This window comes from Rana temporaria, chromosome 8 (genome assembly GCF_905171775.1).
Source record: "Rana temporaria chromosome 8, aRanTem1.1, whole genome shotgun sequence".
In the NCBI taxonomy this organism is placed as follows: Eukaryota; Metazoa; Chordata; class Amphibia; order Anura; family Ranidae; genus Rana; species Rana temporaria.
In genome coordinates, this window is record NC_053496.1 from 75,354,095 (window position 1) to 75,375,518 (window position 21,424).

At 42.4% G+C, this 21,424-nt stretch overlaps 1 protein-coding gene across 3 annotated transcripts in view; it reads left to right on the top strand.

Moving 5' to 3' along the window:
- SGMS1 (sphingomyelin synthase 1) overlaps positions 1 to 21,424 on the top strand; it is a 193,765-nt gene that overhangs the window by 150,686 nt on the left and 21,655 nt on the right. For all 3 annotated transcript variants that reach the window (XM_040362057.1, XM_040362058.1, XM_040362060.1), the window contains exon 3: positions 2,052 to 2,169. In XM_040362057.1, the coding sequence (XP_040217991.1) occupies positions 2,052 to 2,169 (118 nt within the window). The remainder of the gene's footprint in view (positions 1 to 2,051; positions 2,170 to 21,424) is intronic.

Here is a 21,424-nt window from a genome sequence, read left to right on the forward strand (position 1 = left end):
ACATGTAAATGAACTGTAGTGTGTTTCTTCAAAAAGCACCAGAAAACGGAGGTGTGAACCCAGGCCTGAGATGTTTAGTAACATAATGGGGTTAAAAAAACAAAAATATGTACAAAAAGAGCAAATAATCGCTACTGTAAGGGTTACATTTTTTACTGTGGGACAGTGAAAGTAATATTTACAGTAGTGATTTGCTTTTTTTGTACTATAAAGGGCTAATTTTAGTTTTTTTTAACCCCATTATGTTACTGGCCGATTAATGGATTATGAAAATTGGAATCGATTAATTTCATAATCGATTAGTTGTTTCGGCCCTACAGTCATATGTAGGCTTCGTAGTGCAGGGCGTAGCGCAGGCTCCTAGTTCTGAGTGAGGTTTGTCCAGGCCTGTCCTAAGTAATACGCTCCATATCGTATGAGAAGCTCTGACATGAAACACCGGTGTGTTTAGACTCTGATGACATAATATATTCCCTGACTTGTGGCGTTTTGCTTTTGATTTACTCGAAACAAAATTGTACATCTTTTTACATTATAGAAGAGATTGTTGTGCTCTGTGCAGCGAACCGAGGAAGTGAAAGGAAGTGTTTAACCGCACGCTGGCTGAGTGGCATGTCCCAGTCATTTTCAGATTGGGCAGATCTCATTGCTTTACCTGCTTTTGGTCATAATAAGAAAATACATCCTGTTTTCAGCATTTTTTTTATTTGCATGTTATTGCAGAACCAACCATTTAAGTAATCTTTTAAAGTATGCATAAAACGCTTTCACTTTGTCCCCCTCCCCATGCACATTTATTAAAAACTTTTCAGTTATAAAGAATATTGTAAGACAGCCCATAGATCGGGGTAGGCAACCTTAGAGAGATGGAGATCTACTTGAACAGCAATGATCAAGTCAAAGATTACTAGGCACACCAGAACACAGTGCCAGAAAGGCATGTTCCATGTGTGTTTTCTGCACGGTTTTCAAAACGCACTGACTTTGTGATCTATTGCGGGTGATAATACATTGATTATCCCAAGCTACATTGCAAATGCAGTGTGTTTGTAAGCACAAAAATAAAATGAGTATTACGAGAGTGCAGGGTTCATAAGTGCGTTGCGCTTGGAATGCTGGGATCAGGAGTGTGGTCTGCTCGGAGTAACGCAGGCATCAGGAGTGTGGTCTGCTCGGAGTAACGCAGGCATCAGGAGTGTGGTCTGCTCGGAGTAACGCAGGCATCAGGAGTGTGGTCTGCTCGGAGTAACGCAGGCATCAGGAGTGTGGTCTGCTCGGAGTAACGCAGGCATCAGGAGTGTGGTCTGCTCGGAGTAACGCAGGCATCAGGAGTGTGGTCTGCTCAGAGTCGACAGGTAGCAGTCGACAGGTACCCCGCGATCGACTGGTTGCCGACCCCACCATGGTGCCCAATCACCTGATCACTGTGACAGCCTCTGATTGGCTATCGCAGTTATTAGTTAGGGCCCTTTCGCGCTGCTCTGTAGAAGAATTGCAATTTTTCTGTGTTTCAGATGCATTTCCTGTGTGTTATTGGTGCGTTTTGGGGTTGCCTGCAGCTAAGATGGACATGTGACTCAAAAAAGGGACCAAAAACTTTTTACTGCAACTTTACCACGATTTCCATTAATTTCAGCGTAAAGCTGTGTTTTTGGTGTTTCAAAGCGTAGCAAAGATGCTGCATGCATGACTTTTCTAAAGCACCCCACCTGTAACGCAGTGCTGTAAAAGAGTCCCATAGGATTTAAAGGGAAACATTTTTCTTGCAATGTAAAAATGCAGGAAAAAATGCATCGGTGTAAAAGGGCCCTTACTGTACAGGTAGCGTGTGTGTGTGTGTGTGTGTGTGTGTGTGTGTGTGTGTGTGTGTGTGTGTTTTCACCTCTGAACGGAGAGACAATGCATTGTATCTTGTTCTCCTTGCTAGAGGAAAAAATGTAAAACAAGATAGTTTTTTTTTTTTTTTTTTTTTACAAACTAAAATAAATAACTGTTTAATTGTTTATTTTTTCATAAAAATCTATTCTAATAATTGTCATTTCTCTCCACAGATCCATAGTTAGCCGAAGATATTTTTGTATAGTTGGTACTCTGTACTTGTATCGCTGTATAACTATGTATGTTACTACACTGCCAGTTCCTGGAATGCATTTCAACTGTTCTCCAAAGGTACGTGTTATCTTTTCCTATGAATGTTATTTTGTTACTTTTTATAGGAAGCACAGGGGAGCAGCTTGGCAGACACAGTAACATTGAATCTGAGGATTTGTTTAGGTTTGGAGGAAGCGTGTCCTGGTCTCTTTTACATTAAAGGAAGGAAAAAGGCGTCAGGCCTTCTACAAGTGTTTTCTGGAGTGACCACAGTTTCGCCCTGCTTCACATTGATTCTCCATTGAAATCGCGCTACTTTACTTGAGAGGGCGTGATTTCAATGTAGCAGGTCAGCATTTCAGGTGCTGCTTGGCGGACATCGGTGCCATTTCATGCACAGATGTCTATGCAAGTCGCATCTAAAATTGCAAAAATATAGTGCAGGAGTCGCACCGATTTGAACAGTTCCATTGCCTACAATAGAGTGTGATTTGTTATGAAAGTGATTCCATGGATGATGGGGGGAAGGTTACTGAGGAGAAACAGAAAGTTAGAAATTCAAACAAAGAAAAAAAAAATTTAGAAGGGAAATGAAAGGAAAAGGTAAGTGAAACAACAATGCACTAGCTTAAAGGAACCTATTTAGAAAATAAAAAACAAACCTTTACAACCCCTTTAAGGTAAAAAACCTACTGCCATAAAGCAGGAGTTCACCCAAAAATCAACTTTCTGCAGTTAGATCCAGCATACTGCTGACATCTGCAGTATGCTGGTCTTTTTTTTTTGGTACTTATCGTTATAGCAGTATTTCTTCTATGGCTCCGAGCGGGGATTACTTCCTGGTATAGGCGTTCCCGAAGACGAGCAAGTTGATTGACCGCCTTCGATAGCGCGTCACGACTTCCGAAAATACACACGAGTGACACTCGGCAATTTACGGCGCCTGCGCAGTCAGCTCTACACGGCAGGCGCCGTAAACAGCCAAGTGTCACCTCGGCTATTTTCGGAAGCCGTGAGGCACTATCGAAGGCCGTCAATCAACTTTCTTGCCTTGTAGAGCTGACTGCCCATTCCCCGCAGGATTCCCCGCTCAAAGCCATAGAAGAAATACTGCTAAAACGATAAGTACCAAAAAAAAAAAAAAAAAAAGACCAGCATACTGCAGATGTCAGCAGTATGCTGGATCTAACTGCAGAAAGTTGATTTTTGGGTGAACTCCCGCTTTAATAACCACTGTAAAGGCTAGTGAAGGGCAAATTAGCGAATTTTGTTGCCCGACAATCACGGCAAAATCACGCCGTGTTTAGGAAATATTGGCATCACAAATGCGTCCCTTGTTTATTCGCAATCCTGGAATCACGGGCAGAATTAGGGCGATTCAAGTCGCCGAGGTGTGAAGCCTTAATAATGCTTTTGTGCTCTTTTAAAAAAATAAAAATAAAATAAACCTTTTGTAGCTATACAGTCTGTAGCCTTGTTAAAACTGCCTTATAAAAATCACTGCATTGGTTTTGTTTGCCTTCTATGGCAACGTCAATGGTTTTGGTCCCTTGAAACTGAAATCACACTGTGGGTTACACCTTGCTGTGGTTTAATGTTGGTTAATAAAAAGACTAATAATTTCCAAGTGCATGGCAAGCCTTATACAGAGTATACTGTTTGTAATCTGATTAGACCTGATCCATGGACGTACATTGGGAGAATAGAGCAGGAAAGCAACTGTGATGGCTATCATTGATGGCATGCCTTGTTTTGGGAAACCGTTCAATGGATGGGTTTAGTTCCGCTTTGAATGTTTATGGACATCTTCTCAGGATTCTGTCCTTGTTTATCATGTAATACTTTACTATGAATGGCCTTGCAAATGTTTTCTCTCGCAAACATTCAATATTGTGTCTAAAATTAGAACTGGATATCTGTACTGATGATTGATGTGCTCATCGACTCCTGCTGTAATTATTCAGCATTAGCATTTTAGTGCCCATACAGGGCCCAAAGAGCAGCGCTTGCCATGTACGCTTTTTTTTTTATAAGCACATACAGTCCCCACAAGCAGTAGTGGGCACATTCTTTTGGCACTTTTAGACAATCCAGTGTAGGACCAAGTAGCATGTTGCAGGACCTGGGAATTATTACTGATAAGGGTATGATTTAATGAATGTAAAAATTATTTCAAAAGACAGCAGATAATGTGCATTGTGTGAAAAATTAATTAGTACACCCTATGAAATTTTTAGACATTTCTGTATATTTGGACAGACAATTATTAGATCTTGACTCACGCAGTGCTTACAGATAAAGGCGATATACTTTATTATGGAAACAAGAAAAAAAAATCCCTTTTCAATAATTTATTCAATAAAAATGTTAGTGTTGCTAAACCCTCAACAGGAAAATCAGTCTGTATATGCAGAACAGCATGCTTGTTATACTCACTTTGGAACCTAAGGGGTTAATCCTCCACATTGTGTGCTGTTTGATACGGTCTTCTCTGATCCTTCCCTTTTTTCACAGTCCCTAACCCTAGCCTCCATGCACAGTTCCTTCAATTGCAATATATTTGTGGGTTTCCTTGCCCAAAATGCCTGCTTCAAAACCCCCCCTTTACAACATTTCTGTGGGAATCAAATGAGGGCTTTAAAGTGGTTCTAAAGGCAGAAGGTTTTCATTCCATGCATGAGGATAAAAAAACCTTCTGTGAACAGCAGCTCCCCTAATACTTACCTGAGCCCCATCCCAATCCAGCGATGTTGCGCAAGGGCCTTGGTTGTCCAGGACTTCCCCTCCTCATTGGCTCCTGCTACCATCAATCAAAGTCAGTGAGCCAATGAGGAGGAGGGGGCAGGCCGTGTCTGAATGCACACACAAAGCAGCGGCTTGGGTGCCCCCATAGCAAGCTTCTTCCTTTGGGGGCACTCTGCAGCAGGGAGGTGTCAGGAGCTCCGGCAAGGGACCCAAGAAGAGGACCCAGGCTGCTCTGTGCAAAACCACGGCCACGCCATTCATTCATAGCGTTCCAACAACCTTTACTTCTCAGTGACCTACCAGGCCAATGTGAGTGTTTTAGGTAGTTTATTGATGCTTTCAGTCATTCAGTAACTGCATGGCTTTATGAGGTACAGGCATACAGCTACTCTGACAGCCACAAGCTTGACACCCAGAGGCAGAGGCATGATGGGACTTGTAGTTTTGCAACAGCTGGAGGTCCGCTAATTGCATATCCCTGCTATACAGGGTGCTAATTAAAAAAAAAAAATTATAAATGCAAATTTTTTTACCTACAAAAATATATTTTTTTAGCAAAGGTGAACTTATCCTTTAATTTCTGTCTGTAATTGAATCCCATAGTTCACTTGCCCTATCTGCACTTATATCAGCACATATTGATGCATGTTTTGGTATCCATGCGGTGAATAGATGAACTAGGTTCTGTTCTGTAGAGGATTGCTTCCTGTGCGTAGTAAGTGAATGAGAAACTTTCGCACGTGTACTTGGCATCACTAAGTTGGTATGAGTCATTTCCTTTTTTATTTTTTTCCTTAAGTTAGTGCAAAATATTTTTCCTGATTAGCAACCAAGCCGTTGGCATATTTAACCACTAGTGAATCATTGTTTGTAGCTGTGAGCCACCAGTTAGCTTGTGTTTACTGTTGTGGTGTTTTAGTTATGAAATTCAGAAAGGACTAATGATGTATAAAGTGCAGTAATCCATAGCAACAAGATTTATTTACTGACCATCAGAAAAATGAATGGGTGCCGCTGTAGTTAAGACTGAGTAATGAATTGGTCGCTATGTGTATTCTGCATTCAGATTTACTTTAATAAAGAACAGCGGTCATAGGAGGATTATGGAGGCTGTTCCAGCTGATTTCACTCTTGTGCTGGCTTGCCTCTGGCTTTAATATATTGTCATTATTCCCAGAAAAGTGTGATGTCAGAACTCGTGCTCTCCAAGTCTGTTTTGAACCAGTGACATAAGTTATTGAGAAAATTTGGAACCAGACTCAACCAGCAAACTAGCATTTTTAGATCGAGGCTGTTAATCGCATTCCCCCTAATTTCTCATTTGCCACATTCTTTTTAAATAGAGTGAGTGATGGAGGCTGCCATTGACGGTGCTAGTTCCCTGGCTGTCAAAGTTTTGTTTATAGTATATCAGGGCTCAACAAAATCCAGGCGCCTGGTCGCAATTGGGACTGGAATTAGCGCCCGGGGAAGGAAGCTTAGGCCTGCAAAAGGCAGCAGAGCTGCAGCCTTAATTACCGGCCGACGCGGTCGCACAGCGGGGGAGGTGGTGTCTCTGTGCGCCCCCACCTCCACCGCTGTGTGATTGCGCCGGCCGGTAATTGAGGCTGCGGCTTTGCGGCCTTCTGCAGGCCTAAGCTTCCTTCTGTGATCAGGCGCCATCTTGTGGTGGCCGTTGGCATGACAGACAAGTAAACTAGAAATTCTAATGGAGCTTCCCCAGTGTTTTCACTGCCATCTCCTTCCCTCTAATTAGAACCCCCAAACATTATATATATTTTTTTATTCTAACACCCTAGAGAATAAAATGGCGGTCATTGCAATAATTTCTGTTACACCGTATTTGCGCAGCGGTCTTACTTTTTTTTGGGGAGAAATACACTTTCTTTTAAATAAAATAATAAGACAACAGTGAAGTTAAATCGATTTTTTTTTTTTTTATATTGTGAATGATAATGTTACGCCGAGTAAATTGATACCCAACATGTCGCGCTTCAAAATTGCGTCCGCTCGTGGAATGGCGACAAACTTTTACTCTTTTAAAATCTCTATAGGCAACGTTTAAAAAATTCTACAGATTGCATGTTTTGAGTTAGAGGAGGTCTAGGGCTAGAATTAAATCTCTCGCTCTACCAATCGCGGCGATGCCTCACATGTGTGGTTTGAACACCGTTTACATATGCGGGCGCTACTCACGTATGGGTTCGAGCTCGGCAGGACGGGTGCGTTTTCTGGCTCCTAACTTTTTTAGCTGGCTCCTAGATTCCAAGCAAATTTGTCAAACCCTGAAGTAAGTACATTCTGAGTTGCTGACATGGAACAAGTATAGAGATGAGAAATTCTCACCCTTATTTACAGCATGCTTTCTGGGTCTGTACAGCTTGCCACAGATTGGAGTTTGCCCAACTCAGCAAGGACCAGACAAATTTTGATCAGGGTTTTTCTAATCGGTGCATTGTGACAATGCTGGGTGCAGCTGTCAGAATACAGATTCCTGGTAGGGTGATCCCTCCTATCCACAATATTTTATTCAGCTGCTGGCAGAACGACTTTTGCCAACTTAAAGCGGCTCTTCGCCCTCCATCCATCTAGGTTTCTATGGTTTATTTTGTTGAGAAATCACTTTGAAAAACACTTCCTGGAATCCATCTGCCTTTTGGATTAAACATACACGCAGGTGAGCATGCTTAGCTGAGAAAATCCCTCCTCCCCTCCTGAAGAATCCTGGGATATATGACCTTGTTTGCCTAGGCAAGAAACCCGGAAGTAAGTGAAGAATTGTATAAAAAAAAAAAAAAATTGAACAAGTAACTATGATATATAAAAAACACAGTGTAGCGCTGTAAACCATGATACATGCAACATATTATACAGTGCATAAAAACATATAAAGTGCTTGTACGTAGGAAACGTGCAAAGTCTATTGGCTGTAGCCAGTGAAAATAGACCAAATAAGGTTTTTGGATTCACTATTGGAAGAAAAACTTTTGGAAAGGAGATGAAACAGCAATGGCCGATATAACACCAAGGAATGGTGTATCCTCCCCCCGGGGAATAAGGATGTATTGCCAGACGCGGTGGACTCACAAGCTTTGTTTGTTTGAGTGCTTGGCTGCTTTTCACATGCTTGGTTAGTGTAGTCATTTCACAATCTTTCCACAAGTAACTATCGTGTACTTTCCTATCTGTTTACTAACGCTAGCAGCATGAAGATAAGAAATAATCAATGTTGTTTGGGAAAGTTCCACTTTAACTTTAAAGTAGTGAAGTCACACAAACAGAATTTTGGTGATTTCAGAATTAGACCAGTAATGGCAGCGCTTGTAGTTTTGTGGGGACAGGTTCACTTTAAATGGACCTGTATTGTGGTGTTTACATATGCTGCAATACATGTAAGCATTTCATGTTTTAAGAACTGTACTTTTGTCGTAAGTATCCTTGTGTCTACTTCCCTTATTAATTCTGTCGCAATCAGGGTTTGGTTTGTGCAAAAGTTATAGCATCTCCAAAAAATAGGGGATAGTTTTATGGCATTATTTTTTTCTTTACTAGTAATGGCGACTATCAGCAATCTTTATCGTCACTGCAACATTTTTGACGCTATTTTGGTATAGGTCGGCCGATATTTGGCCGTTTTTATGAAATCTGCATCGGCCGATTATTGTGAAAAAATCGTCCGATTCGCGGCTATAACAATAAACGGCCTGCATGGCCGCCTGCCCTGCAGTACTGACCAGTGCTCCCGCAGCATGTATTCCTGAATCCTCCACCCGCACGGCCACTATAGAAGGGAAGGAGAGATTTCACTGGCATCGCATCGTACCGCCCCCTCCCTTGGCGTGCTGTATTAGATAAACAATCATTGGCCCATTACAAGCATCTGCCGCCTGCCCTGCAGTACTGACCAGTGCTCCCGCAGCATGTATTCCTGAATCCTCCACCCGCACGGCCACTATCGAAGTGACGTAGAGATTTCACTGGCATAGCATCGCACCGACCCCGCCCCCTCCCTCGCCGTGCTGTATTAGAGAAACAATCATTGGCCCATTACAAGCATCTGCCGCCTGACTTGGTAACTCCCCCCAGCAGGGGATCGTGGCCAGCACTAGCTCTGTCCTCCTTTCCTGCTGAGGCGGAGCCTGCTGGCTGCTTGTATTACACACTTGCTCAATGATTGGCTGGTCATCTCATCAGCATGCACCTAGCCTATCAGGTGCATGCAGATAGATACCAGCAGGTAAGTTGCCAAAATTGTGTGCTACTGTACTGTGCCCCCCCCTGCAGACTTTAATGTCTTTTTAAAGTGAAACCTGGCTGAGGCTGGCATTGAGAAAATGGATGAGGATGACTCTGGGTGGATATCAGTTACATTGTGGAGATCCTATTCACAATGTAACTCTCATCCTCATTCATTTTCACAATGCATTGCAAATTAATCATCTTCATTACCACAACGCTGCACCACCCACGCCTAGCACCACCCATCCCTCTCCACAACGCAGCACCACCCATCCCTCTCCACAACGCAGCACCACCCATCCCTCTCCACAACGCAGCACCACCCATCCCTCTCCACAACGCAGCACCACCCATCCCTCTCCACAACGCAGCACCACCCATCCCTCTCCACAACGCAGCACCACCCATCCCTCTCCACAACGCAGCACCACCCATCCCTCTCCACAACGCAGCACCACCCATCCCTCTCTACAACGCAGCATCACCCACGCCTAGCAAAACATAAAAAAAATCGGCCCAAAATATCGGCTGCAAAAATTGGCATTATATATCGGCCGCCCTGATTTCTAAATATCGGCATCGGCCATAGAAAAACTAATGTCTGTCAACCTCTATATTTTGGGACCATTGTCATTTATACAGCGATCAATGCTATAGAAATACACTGATTTCTGTGTAAATGTGACTGGCAGTGAAGGGGTTAACCACTAGGGGGCTAGGAAGGGCTTAAGTGTGTCCTAGGGAGTGATTCTAACTGTGTGGGCTACATGTGACACAACATTGATCACTGCTCCCAATGACAGGGAGCAGAAGATCAGTGTCCTGTCACAAGGCAGAACAAGGAGATGCCTTTTTTACACAGACATCCCCCCCCCCCCCCGTTCTGCAGCTCCGTGACACTATCGCGGGACACATCGAGCCCGCGGTCACGGAGCACGCAGCAGGGGCACGCGTGGCGAAAAATTCAAAGCAACATTCTGCCGATGTATAAGTGTGTGGCATGGTCGGCAAGCAGTTAAAGGGGTGTTCCGGGCAAAAAAAAATTAAGCCAGCAGCTACACATACTGCCGCTGCTGGCTTTTAATAAATGGACTTACCTGTCCTGGTGTCCCTCGATGTTGGCTGCCGTCGCCTTTGCGGGTAAGGAAACTCAGCAGTGTAGCCTTTCGGCTTTACGCCGGGAACCCTACTGCGCATTAGCCCGGCGGCCAGAGGAGGAGGAGGGAGCCCCGTGGTGACGTCGCGGCCGGACTTCCGGAAGTGGGGAAGGATACCTAACGGGTATCCTGTCCCCCCGAAAGGTGCCAATTGTGGCACTGGAGGGGGGAGGAATCCAATGAGCAGAAGTTCCATTTTAGGGTGGAACTCCGCTTTAAGGCCTCATGCATACTGAATGTTAAAATAACGTTATAAAACGCCAGTAGCTTTGCAGTGAGTTTTTCAATGTTTTTGCAATAGCGGTTTTTAGTGGTTTTCCACGTTGCATTTTTAGCTGTTTTGTAAAGTTTTTGATCCATTAGAAAAAAAAAAAACGCTGGTGAGCGAAGTTCTTGGCCGTTTATCAGCGTTTTTACAGCTGAAAACAGCCTATGTGTGCATGGACACGTAGGATAACATGGAAAGTTTAATGACTAGAAAAAAACGTCTACTGCCAAAAACAGCTGCTGTAAAAATGTCCAGTGTGCATGAGGACTAAAGGATAAGTTCACCGTTTGGAAAAAAAAAAATCATAAATGCACATATATTTGCTGGGAAAAAAATGTATCCTTTGTTTCCTAAAGAACCTGGAAAGCAGTGCACCCGTGATCAGTTGTGCAATTCCTGACTTCTGTAGACAGGCCCTGTAGCTTTCAGCTCATACCTCCATACAGGCCGACTGTTTACAGGCCGACTGTTTACAGGCCGACTGTTTACAGGCCGACTGTTTACAGGCCGACTGTTTACAGGCCGACTGTTTACAGGCCGACTGTTTACAGGCCGACTGTTTACAGGCCGACTGTTTACAGGCCGACTGTTTACAGGCCGACTGTTTACAGGCCGACTGTTTACAGGCTTACTGTTTACAGGCTTACTGTTTACAGGCCGACTGTTTACAGGCCGACTGTTTACAGGCCGACTGTTTACAGGCCGACTGTTTACAGGCCGACTGTTTACAGGCCGACTGTTTACAGGCCGACTGTTTACAGGCTCGAAGACTTGTGAATGAACTACGTGGCCACTTGTCGGCAACCTCGCAGTCCATTCAGAGCTACAAGCCATTAGATGCAATGATGGTAGTTGTAGTTCGTGCCTTCGCAGGAAACTGTGAATGAAGGACTCAGCCATGTGGACAGAGCTCTGGACAGCAACTTTATTTTCACATAGTGACAGATGCATGGTGAGAAGACCCCCCCCCCCCCCCTACTTGCTGTCACAGGCTGCCGCTGCTGGAACATGTTGCATGTTCCACCCTAAATACAGGTTGAACATGCAACAAGTTTGAGAAGCTCAAGTTTGAGTATGCTCATCCAAGCTTTCGAGCTTGGATGAGCATACAATCACCTCTTATAGAGAAGAAAGGTAGAGCAAAAGTGGAAGCTGGCTTATCAGCAGAGGAACATAGCAATAAAAAAGGAACCTAGTCCGTTATTTCTCCTGAGAGCAAGTGGCCTGCAAGCTTGGGTGCCAGCCATAGATGAGATCATTTCTCAATCTGACCTCAGCTAAAGAGCACAAATGTCTCCTCACATTTATGGGTACCTGAACACAAAAGGCAATTCAAGCAGGTGCATGAATGTTTGGGACCTTAGGATGGCGCAGAAATTTCTTATTATGAATGCACAGCAAACTGCAAAAATTTGATGAATCTATAGGAAAATAGCCCTAGATATGCTAGGGATGTATGCAGACATAATTCGACCACCAGTGCTGGTCACTGTATCTTCAAAAAAATCTGTAAACCCAACATATATTCCTGATATGTGTCTGCTGTACATGTATTTGTATTAAAAGCATCCTGTTCTCTTTGTATTGCGTCCTTTATGTAAAATCCCTGGTGTTCCGGCCAGTCCCTTCACTTTCCTATTAAAAACTAACCACATTAGTAGAACACACCGTGGTCAGCTCTCTAGCTATGCTAGGAACTCTGCCTGTTCTCCTGCAATGATCAGACTTGTCCTGACCACCCCCCTCGCACAGCCATTCACTTGGAAGATCAGTGTGCTTGTATGCTGCTGGGAACAGAGGGAATGTGATCACTTAATAGATATAACTTTTTTTTTTTTTTTTTTATGTATACATGTTTTGCCTTGGGTTTGTTTGAATGGGTCGTTTTAGGTGAGGGTTTACATGTACTTTAAACACATAGGCTTGGCTTACCGAATTATATACAGTGCGTATGCTGGAACAGAGGGAGGAGTTGCTGGCACCACTTTTTTCAGAGTGAACAACAGGGCCAGGTGAGGGTTTCCATCCTATCTGATCTACTTTCCCCATCAGTTAGAACCTGTCTGCTGTTTTCTTGTGTTTATGGACCCCATTAACTTCACCATAGAGACTAGAGGGTGCGTAGCTGTGTAGGCAATTTACAGGTGCCCTCTAGCATCTTCATATAGCATAGCACCAAGGGCTAGATTCAGAGAGAATTTACGCCGGCGTATCTATAGATACGCCGCGTAAATTCAAGTCTGCGCCGGCGTATCTTCTTTCTGTATTCAGAAAGCAAGATACGCCGACATTAGCCTAAGATGCGACTGGCGTAACTCTCCTACACCGTCGTATCTTAGGGTGCATATTTACGCTGGCCGCTAGGTGGCGCTTCCGTCGTTTTCGGTGTAGAATATGCAAATGACCTAGATACGCCGATTCACAAATTTACGCATGCCCGGCGCTATTTTTTAACGTCGTTTACGTTAGTCTTTTTCGGCGTAAGGTTACTCCTGCTATTAGGAGGCGCACACAATGTTAAGTATGGCCGTCGTTGCCGCGTCGAATTTTGAATTTTTTACGTTGTTTGGGTAAGTCGTTCGCGAATAAGGGCTGGACATAATTTACGTTCACGTCGAAACCAATGACGTCCTTGCGGCGTACTTTGGAGCAATGCACACTGGGAAATTCCACGGACGGCGCATGCGCCGTTCGGGAAAAACGTCAATCACGTAGGGTCACCAAGAATTAACATAACACGCCCCCTCATCCACATTTGAATTATGCGCGCTTACACCGGCCCCATTTACGCTACGCCGCCGTAACTTAGAAGGCAAGTGCTTTGTGAATACAGCACTTGCCTCTCTAACTTACGACGGTGTATCGTAAATAAGATACGCTGCGCCATCGTGACTATGCGCGCCCCTACCTGAATCTAGCCCCAAGTCTAGCTGCTTGTGTTAGGCCTATAGAGGCGCATTAGACATATGTTACATTAGCTTATGCGTAAAAATGTCAGGTGGTATTGTCATTCTATGCAGCCAAAAGCATCATGTAATTTATGTGGACACCTTGAGTGTTGAGCCATATTTCAATTACAATTCTTTCCTAAAGCAAGAAAAAATTATTTGAAAAACTTTAACATCATCCGACAAACTTCCGCCATCAAGATTATATTGCATACTATGGGGTTGATTTTATCAAGAATTTGTATTGACATTTACCCAGTGAAAGTGCATGTGCATTCCTTCTGTGGGAATGGGATGAAAAACAAATATAAATATGCTAAATCATGTGCTGTTCAAATGTAAATCCTGTTTTTTATTTTAAAATATCACATTTGGTCGCTAGATGGAGTCAAGTATTATAGGAAATTCCCATAATACTTTTTCCCATCTAATGGCCAAAGTAATTTCCATTTTAATTCAATGATCCAAGTGTAGTATTGCATCCTTCTTTTTTTAAACAAAAGGATTAGTTTACATATTATTCACATAATAATCCTCCAGGGAAATTCATTAGGTGAGTACAATTCATCACCCATGCTAAATAGTCCAGTGAGCCTTGTATGCTAAGCAGTTTGACAAATCTGGGCTTTTATGCGAATCGTCACCTTTTTCGTGACCATTGAACCATCCTCGGTATTGGCTGTAGTTGCTTTGTATGTTAAACGTTCAGTCTCATCTGAATTATAAGTAGTAAAGAAGCGTTCAAGATCAACCAAATGCATACAAATGCACCGGAAAACCTGAGATTTTTGAGCCTGCCCAGCTAACTCCAACATGCTTTCGAATTTAAAAAAAGGAATTATTTGTCCACATTCTTAAGCCTTGTGCACACACTTTTCTTTATTCCGGTAGAGCTGAACGAAAAAAAACTGACAGCTCAGGAGAAGCTGCTGTACTACCGGTAACGATCCAACATCAGTACAGCTGTCTCCCCCGCTGAGTTATTGTGTTCTGACAGGGGGCGACCCCCCCCCCCCACCAAAACACTCCAGTCAGCACTCTCAGCCATTGGCTGAGAGTGCTGATTGGCAGACCTTTTTTGGTCATGCCCCTTCGACATTAACCGACTCTAATACACAAGGGCCGAATGTCGGACTGTTTCTATTGAACCAGGCAATGCCGCTCGACATTCAGTCCGTGTGTACTAGGCTTTGGTCATGAATCCATCTTGGAGTGCTCATGAAGAGCCACCTAGTGGGTAAGAACAGACCTCTTCCTGGGTGTACTGATCAGTGGGCGCCTGAGTGAGACCTGAGAATTTGTCATTCCCTATGTAAATTTGCATCTGGTAGCTGGGCATGTCTAAACCAGATTAAAAAGGGCCAGTGCTGTATTCTGCGATAAGGACTTCAAATGACACAATGGCAGTTTTTTTTTCTTGTGCTTTAAAAAGAGGTATATACACAGTGACATGACATGTAAGAGGAGCAATTCTTCCTCTACCACCTTCTTCCTGAGATGCCCAGAAGATTGTTCCTCTGAAACATCTTGGCACTTTGTATATACCTACAGTAGGTGTGGCTCAATAAAACCAGAATTGTCATCCTCTTGCCAAAAAGCTGTCCAGTTCTACCATCCAGGCTGCCCATTGTGGATGACAAATCTCCCGCTGCGGCTATTGTTTTGTAAAGCCTCGTACACACGCTTGGTTTACTCGGCAAGAAAACTGCTGGCAGAGCTTTCTTGCCGAGTATACCGAGCGTGTGTACGAGGCTTTTGGGTTTCTCGACAAGAAAACTGCCCAGAATCTTACATAGTTAGTCAGGTTGAAAAAAGACACAAGTCCATCAAGTTCAACCACAAGAAATAAAACAATAATATCGAACAGTCCCATATACCCAATTCTATACCCACAGTTGATCCAGAGGAAGGCAAAAAACCCCAGCAGAGCATGATCCAATTTGCTACAGCAAGGGAAAAAATTCCTTCCTGATCCCCCATGAGGCAATTGGATATTCCCGGATCAACTTTACCTATAAATGTTAGTACCCAGTTATATTATGTACATTTAGGGAAGTATCCAGGCCTTTCTTAAAGCAATCTACTGAGCTGGCCAGAACCACCTCTGGAGGGAGTCTATTCCACATTTTCACAGCTCTTACTGTGAAAAAACCTTTCCGTATTTGGAGGTGAAATCTCTTTTCCTCTAGACGTAAAGAGTGCCCCCTTGTCCTCAGTGTTGACCGTAAAGTGAATAACTGAACGCCAAGTTCACTATATGGACCCCTTATATATTTGTACATGTTGATTATATCCCCCTTAATCTCCTCTTCTCAAGAGTGAATAAATTCAGTTCCTCTAATCATTCCTCATAGCTGAGCTCCTCCATTCCTCTTATAAGTTTGGTTGCTCTTCTCTGCACTTTCTCCAGTTCCCCAATATCCTTCTTGAGAACTAGAGCCCAAAACTGAACTGCATGTTCTCTATTTTCTCGTTGTGAGATTCTCTGCAGTTTTCCTGCCGAGAAACCCGACAGTGTGCGTACTTGCCTGTCGCCGTGGAAACCCGCGCATGCTCGAAATGACTTTGACGCATGCGCGGTAGCTTCCTAGGCATAGGTAGGGTGCAGCAAGATGACGACGATGGCATCGAATGTGACGAGTGCATGCTCGTCGTACGTGATAAAGTCACCGCGTTCTTGCCTTCCAAGAGAACGGCAGTTCTTTTGAAAGGAGAATCTGTACACTCGGGCGGCAAGAGATTCTTGACAAGAATCACGTCAGGAAAAACACGGGTTTTTTCCTGACGAGATTCTGGCCCGTGTGCGCTTGCTGTTCAGCCAACAGTTTTCTTCCCAGCTATTTTTCAGTTAAAGCAGAGTTTCAGGCAAAAAGACAACTGGGTCTCAAACAATTGAACCCCCCCCCCCCCCCCTTGCTTTTGGAGATGTACAATTTTTATTTTATTTTTGGTACCTTTTCTGAATTTGTTCATCGGGACATCCTTTGTTGGCAAGGTACGTTACTTCCGCAGTTGCTTCTGCCCCCCCCCCCCCGATGCCGTCTGGGACCTGTGTGGGTCCCAGAAGAAGAATGGACCATTGTGAAGGCTTCCCTTAATTGCAATGCCGGCGCCTGCACCCGAAGCCGATGGGCAGATCGGCTTGGGGTGCCGACATCACGGGCCCCTTGGACAGGTGAGTGCCTTATATTAAAAGTCAGCATCTACAGTATTTGCAGCTATTGACTTTTTTATTTTTATTTTTATTTTCACTCAAAGGAATGTTGGGTGGCGAGGGGGGCCCTAGGGCCACCTACTAAGCATCTTTCATCCTGGTTTTCAATTTTTTTTTATCCAACTGAAACGCGCTCAAGACCTGTTTTTATGGTATTTGGTTCTCTCAATTTTTCTGTGATACGATTTCGAAGACTACTAGTTTTAGATGTGCTTTTGGCAATACACACTTCTGTAATCTGCTCCGTGGAAGATTTTCCATCTGTTCGCACAATATAGTAGAAGGGGAGACCAACATAGTTTGCAGTTTTAGCATTTCCCCATTTTAAATCTGACCTGTATTTTTATTTGATTAAAGTCCTTCCACAATTTGAATCTAACCACATAACATATTCCCAGTGATTATGAGGTTACCCCATGGTTCTAATAGTTATACACAAGGTAAAAATAAGCAGGGTGGTAAGCTATTACGAAAACGTATTGTGTAGGGAAAGTACACAGTGATTTTAAATGTTCTAATACCAATAAAGAAGATCTAAAGTCCATTTTTTTTGGATAGAGTAGAATATAAATAAAACCCTTATCAGTTTGTTTTATTTTTTTTGTCCCTTTGATGGGATTTCTCTGTTCCTTCTGTCCCAATGACGTAACAGGAAGTAAGTATAAGTCTCTGCAAAGTGATAATAAACTCCATTTAGACAGAGGTCCCCCATTGTTGGTGTCCCCTCTTATCTTTTTCCGGTTACAACAGTAACATTTTGGATTTGTTATGACTTTCTGTCCCGTTGACAACTGTCACATCCGGGGGGGGGGGGGGGGCAATAACCGGACAGAGGTTAGATACACTTCAGCCACTGGCATTTCTTAATTCCTGCTAATGTCACAGTATGAGTCATAATTGAGAAATGTTTTAGCTATTTATAATTTTCCCCAACACAGATTAGCAAACAGGGAAAGATGCCAATCCAAGTAAAAAAAATAAAAAAATCCTTCCCATTGCAATATTCCATTACTCATTTTTCCCATTATCAGTGGGCGGGTAAGTTTCATTAAACCTTGCATACCTACTGCTGATTCATGCCTTGGTGAACCAGGGCAGCTCGGGTCATGAGATTATCTGGGCCACTTGTTCGTCAGTTTTTGTGTTCTTTTCTTTATTGTAAGAACCAGTTTGTCTAACAAACTCTACAACCATACTGCTTATTGCAGGTCAGATTGGTGTAGTGGAGTTCAAACTATAGAAAGTAACTTTTTAATTGTTTTAATTTCTTTAGCTTGTAGTGACAAGGCGTGTGTGTGTGTGTGTGTGTGTATATGTATGTGTGTGTGTATATATATATATATATATATATATATATATATATATATATATATATATATATATATATATATATATATATATATATATATATATATATATATATATATATATATATATATATATATATATATATATGTGTGTATATATATATATGTGTGTGTGTATGTATGTTCAGCTAGTTCTCTTCTGGAGCAATTTCCATGTTTTGCACACGTTGAAATCTGCATTTTTGGCTGTAAATTTACTCAAACCCTCCCAGAACATTATTTCATGAAAGCAGAGACCCTGTAGAGAAAATATGGTAGTTGAATTTTATAAAAAATTTTGTCACAAAAAATTTGCATAACTGTTTATTGAATCTATTTTTTATTAGAACAAAATATATTAAAATGAATTATATTGCATATAAACACAATTTAACTTTTTTTTTTTTTGGTATAATAGTGTAGAGTAATTTAGACAGCAAATGTGTCGAGCCTTAAAACTATGTGCGACGGAATAATGGCACAAAATTATCAATGGGTAAAGCTTTAAATACCTTTTGCAGCTCATTGGTTTTTAATGAACCGTAAAGCTGGACCCAAAAATTATTCCAAAAATGTAATTTCCATTGTCATGCAAATATGTGCGACTCAAGTCACATCTCAAAACCAGGCCCTATAACACTTGTCACTAGAGCAGGTGTCCCAAATGGAAGATTTCTATCACTTAAATTTTTTGTGGCATTTCTAAAAATGTGGATTTCCTATCACTTTCAACCCTGGTAACAAATATAAAGGGTGAATCTCCCCAGCAGAGACACCGCTCATGAAGACTAATTATTTTATCATAATGTCCTTTAGTCACTTGAGCAGGAAGGAAGCAGATGGCATTTGGTAATAAGGTTCTCATTTAGCTTTATTACTTTTTTCCTCTTCATCTTTCTGTGTTCAACAATGAATTAAATGATTACGGTTTTATACCCTTAACTAAAGAAAAGCACTATTTTATATTATGTGTGCTGTTTTTGTTCAGCTTGCATCAGTGAATTGGCACAGAGGGGTACCCTATCCTTAAGCCAGCCATACACTGGTAGAATTTAATTTGAAACTTCCTGTTTTAAGAATGTTAATTCAATTTTCTAAATGTTAGTGGGGTCAAGTTATCAAGGAGGTTCAAAATTTGAAGAATGAAGATGGGAATTGTTTTCTCAAATTCACAAATTTCTAACATTCCCCCTGACGACATCCTGGAATGGCAAAACGCGTTGGATGGAGTTTTAGCTTGTGGCGTCATTTCTGCTCTACGGTATACCCAGAGTGTACGGGTGGAGCAGCATTTCTTACACACTCACATATGCTGGTTATTGTAAGTGCCAGGAGAGGCACTAGCAATTGTGAGCTATTTGGATTATAGATTTTTATCCATTTTAATAAAGCTGTCTTAATTGATTTGAGCATTCCTGTCTACATCTTTATTGGAGAATGGGGATCGGGTTTTATTGGTTTGATATGTTGATCTTGCCAAAAATCTTGTGCGTTCATAAGTCTTTCTGTCTCTGCTGACTTATCCGTTACATTGTTCTCAACTATCTCTAAGAATTACACAACCACATTCCTCCGCTATATTATGGACAATAGGAGAAGGGTGTTGTCCTGTTGGAGTGGGTGCCATAAGCAAGTTACTGGCAAAGTCACCAATAAAACAAAAAAAAAAAAAAAGCTTAATCAAAGGCAACAAGGGCAACCTAAACAGCTGCTATGTTACATTTTGGGTTTAGATATACTTAGCGAAAATATAAAGTTTTCATGAATTTGCAGTATTCCCTCTCCAGTTTGATCTGTGGTGTGATGCAGAACATTCAGTCCGTTTCAAACTGAAAAAACGTTACCCGTGCTCAACTGGCTTAATTCCATATAAATTGCTGAGGGCCGGTGTGTGCCTCGAGTTCTTAATGGGTCAGGGCTGATGATATGCAAATTAGGTACATTTCTGGTAGAAATCTCCTCACAGTAGTTAGTTTCAATAATTACATTTTTTTGAAAAAGCACAAAGAAGTACAAACTTACAGGGAAGACCTAGTTCTGAATGAGAGCTGGTTCACTGGGGGCTATTTATCAGGCGACTCAGCCACCGGACAAGCCGCGTCCCATTCTGTTCAATGGAACTGTTCTAATAGGAGCGACTCAAGACGCTCCGACTTAGAAAAAGGTTCTTGTACGATTTTGGGGGTGACTCTAGGCAACTTGCATTGACTTCAATACAGAAGTCATCTTGCAAGTCGCCTCTGAAGTCGTCTTGAGATCGCCTTGCCGAGTTGCCCCCAAAGTCGCGCCGCCCCTGTGTGAACCGGCTCTTGGGCACCATACACCATGAGTCGTATATATAAAAGTATCGCACAGTGCCAGGTTATACAAATTTTCTGAAATACAAAGTTCCACAGCCCTCTAGCATTTATATATATATATATATATATATATATATATATATATATATATATATATATATATATATATATATATATATATATATATATATATATATATATATATATAATATATTTGTTCATTCAAATGGGGCACCGTGTTCCTGAGTACGGCACCACAAAGTAAACAAGTAAGAGAGTGCTATGACATCTGTATATAAAAAGAGCAGAAGCAGAGTAGAAAAAGTGTGTCCCTGTTGGAAGATCCTCCAGGACCTGGACTCCCAAGTCCAGCCACCCTCACTGTATCAGTATTTACATTGCAAAGATTGATGCCAAGGTCCCCAGATCGTCTCAAATTTTGATTGTTTATCTAAAAGGATGCTGGCAAATTTCTTGTGGATCATAATTCGTGAGTGTTTGTTCTTGGGGGCAATCAGTTGAACCACTGAGCTCTTCTACGCCTTGGCCATCGTCCCTTTACTGCCAGGAATATAAAAAAAATTTGGGTCTGGGTTTACTTGGGTATATCTGCGACAGGTTCATTCAGGAGCGCAACCCTGGCTTTCCTAATTCACATCCAAATTGACATTGACCACAGTGTGAATACTCTGATCCAGAACTGCTGGAGTTTGGGGCAAGTCCACTATGTATGTCCAAATCCCTGAAAGCAAAGGGGGGATACCCTGGGGTATATCTTCACAGGTGTGGAGCTCTTTATAGTAATCTAGATGGTGAGGACACAACCAGTTGAGCTCCATATCATGGGATGGGTCGTCCCTGTAGCAGACAAGTAGCATCGGTGGTCCGAGCACAAGTTGGCCTTCCCTGTAACAGACAAGCACCATGGTGAATCCCAGTATTAGATAGCCTTTAGTGTGGCACACAAGTATAATGTGGTTCTTGGCATTGGATGGCTTTCCCTGTGGCAGACTTAAAGTGGTCATGGAATCTGAGCAAAGCACATATATCTGTAGTGTTTACTTACTTCTCTCCAAAGCTCTGAGTGTCGTTTCTCGCCAGTGCTTCGTTCCTTGG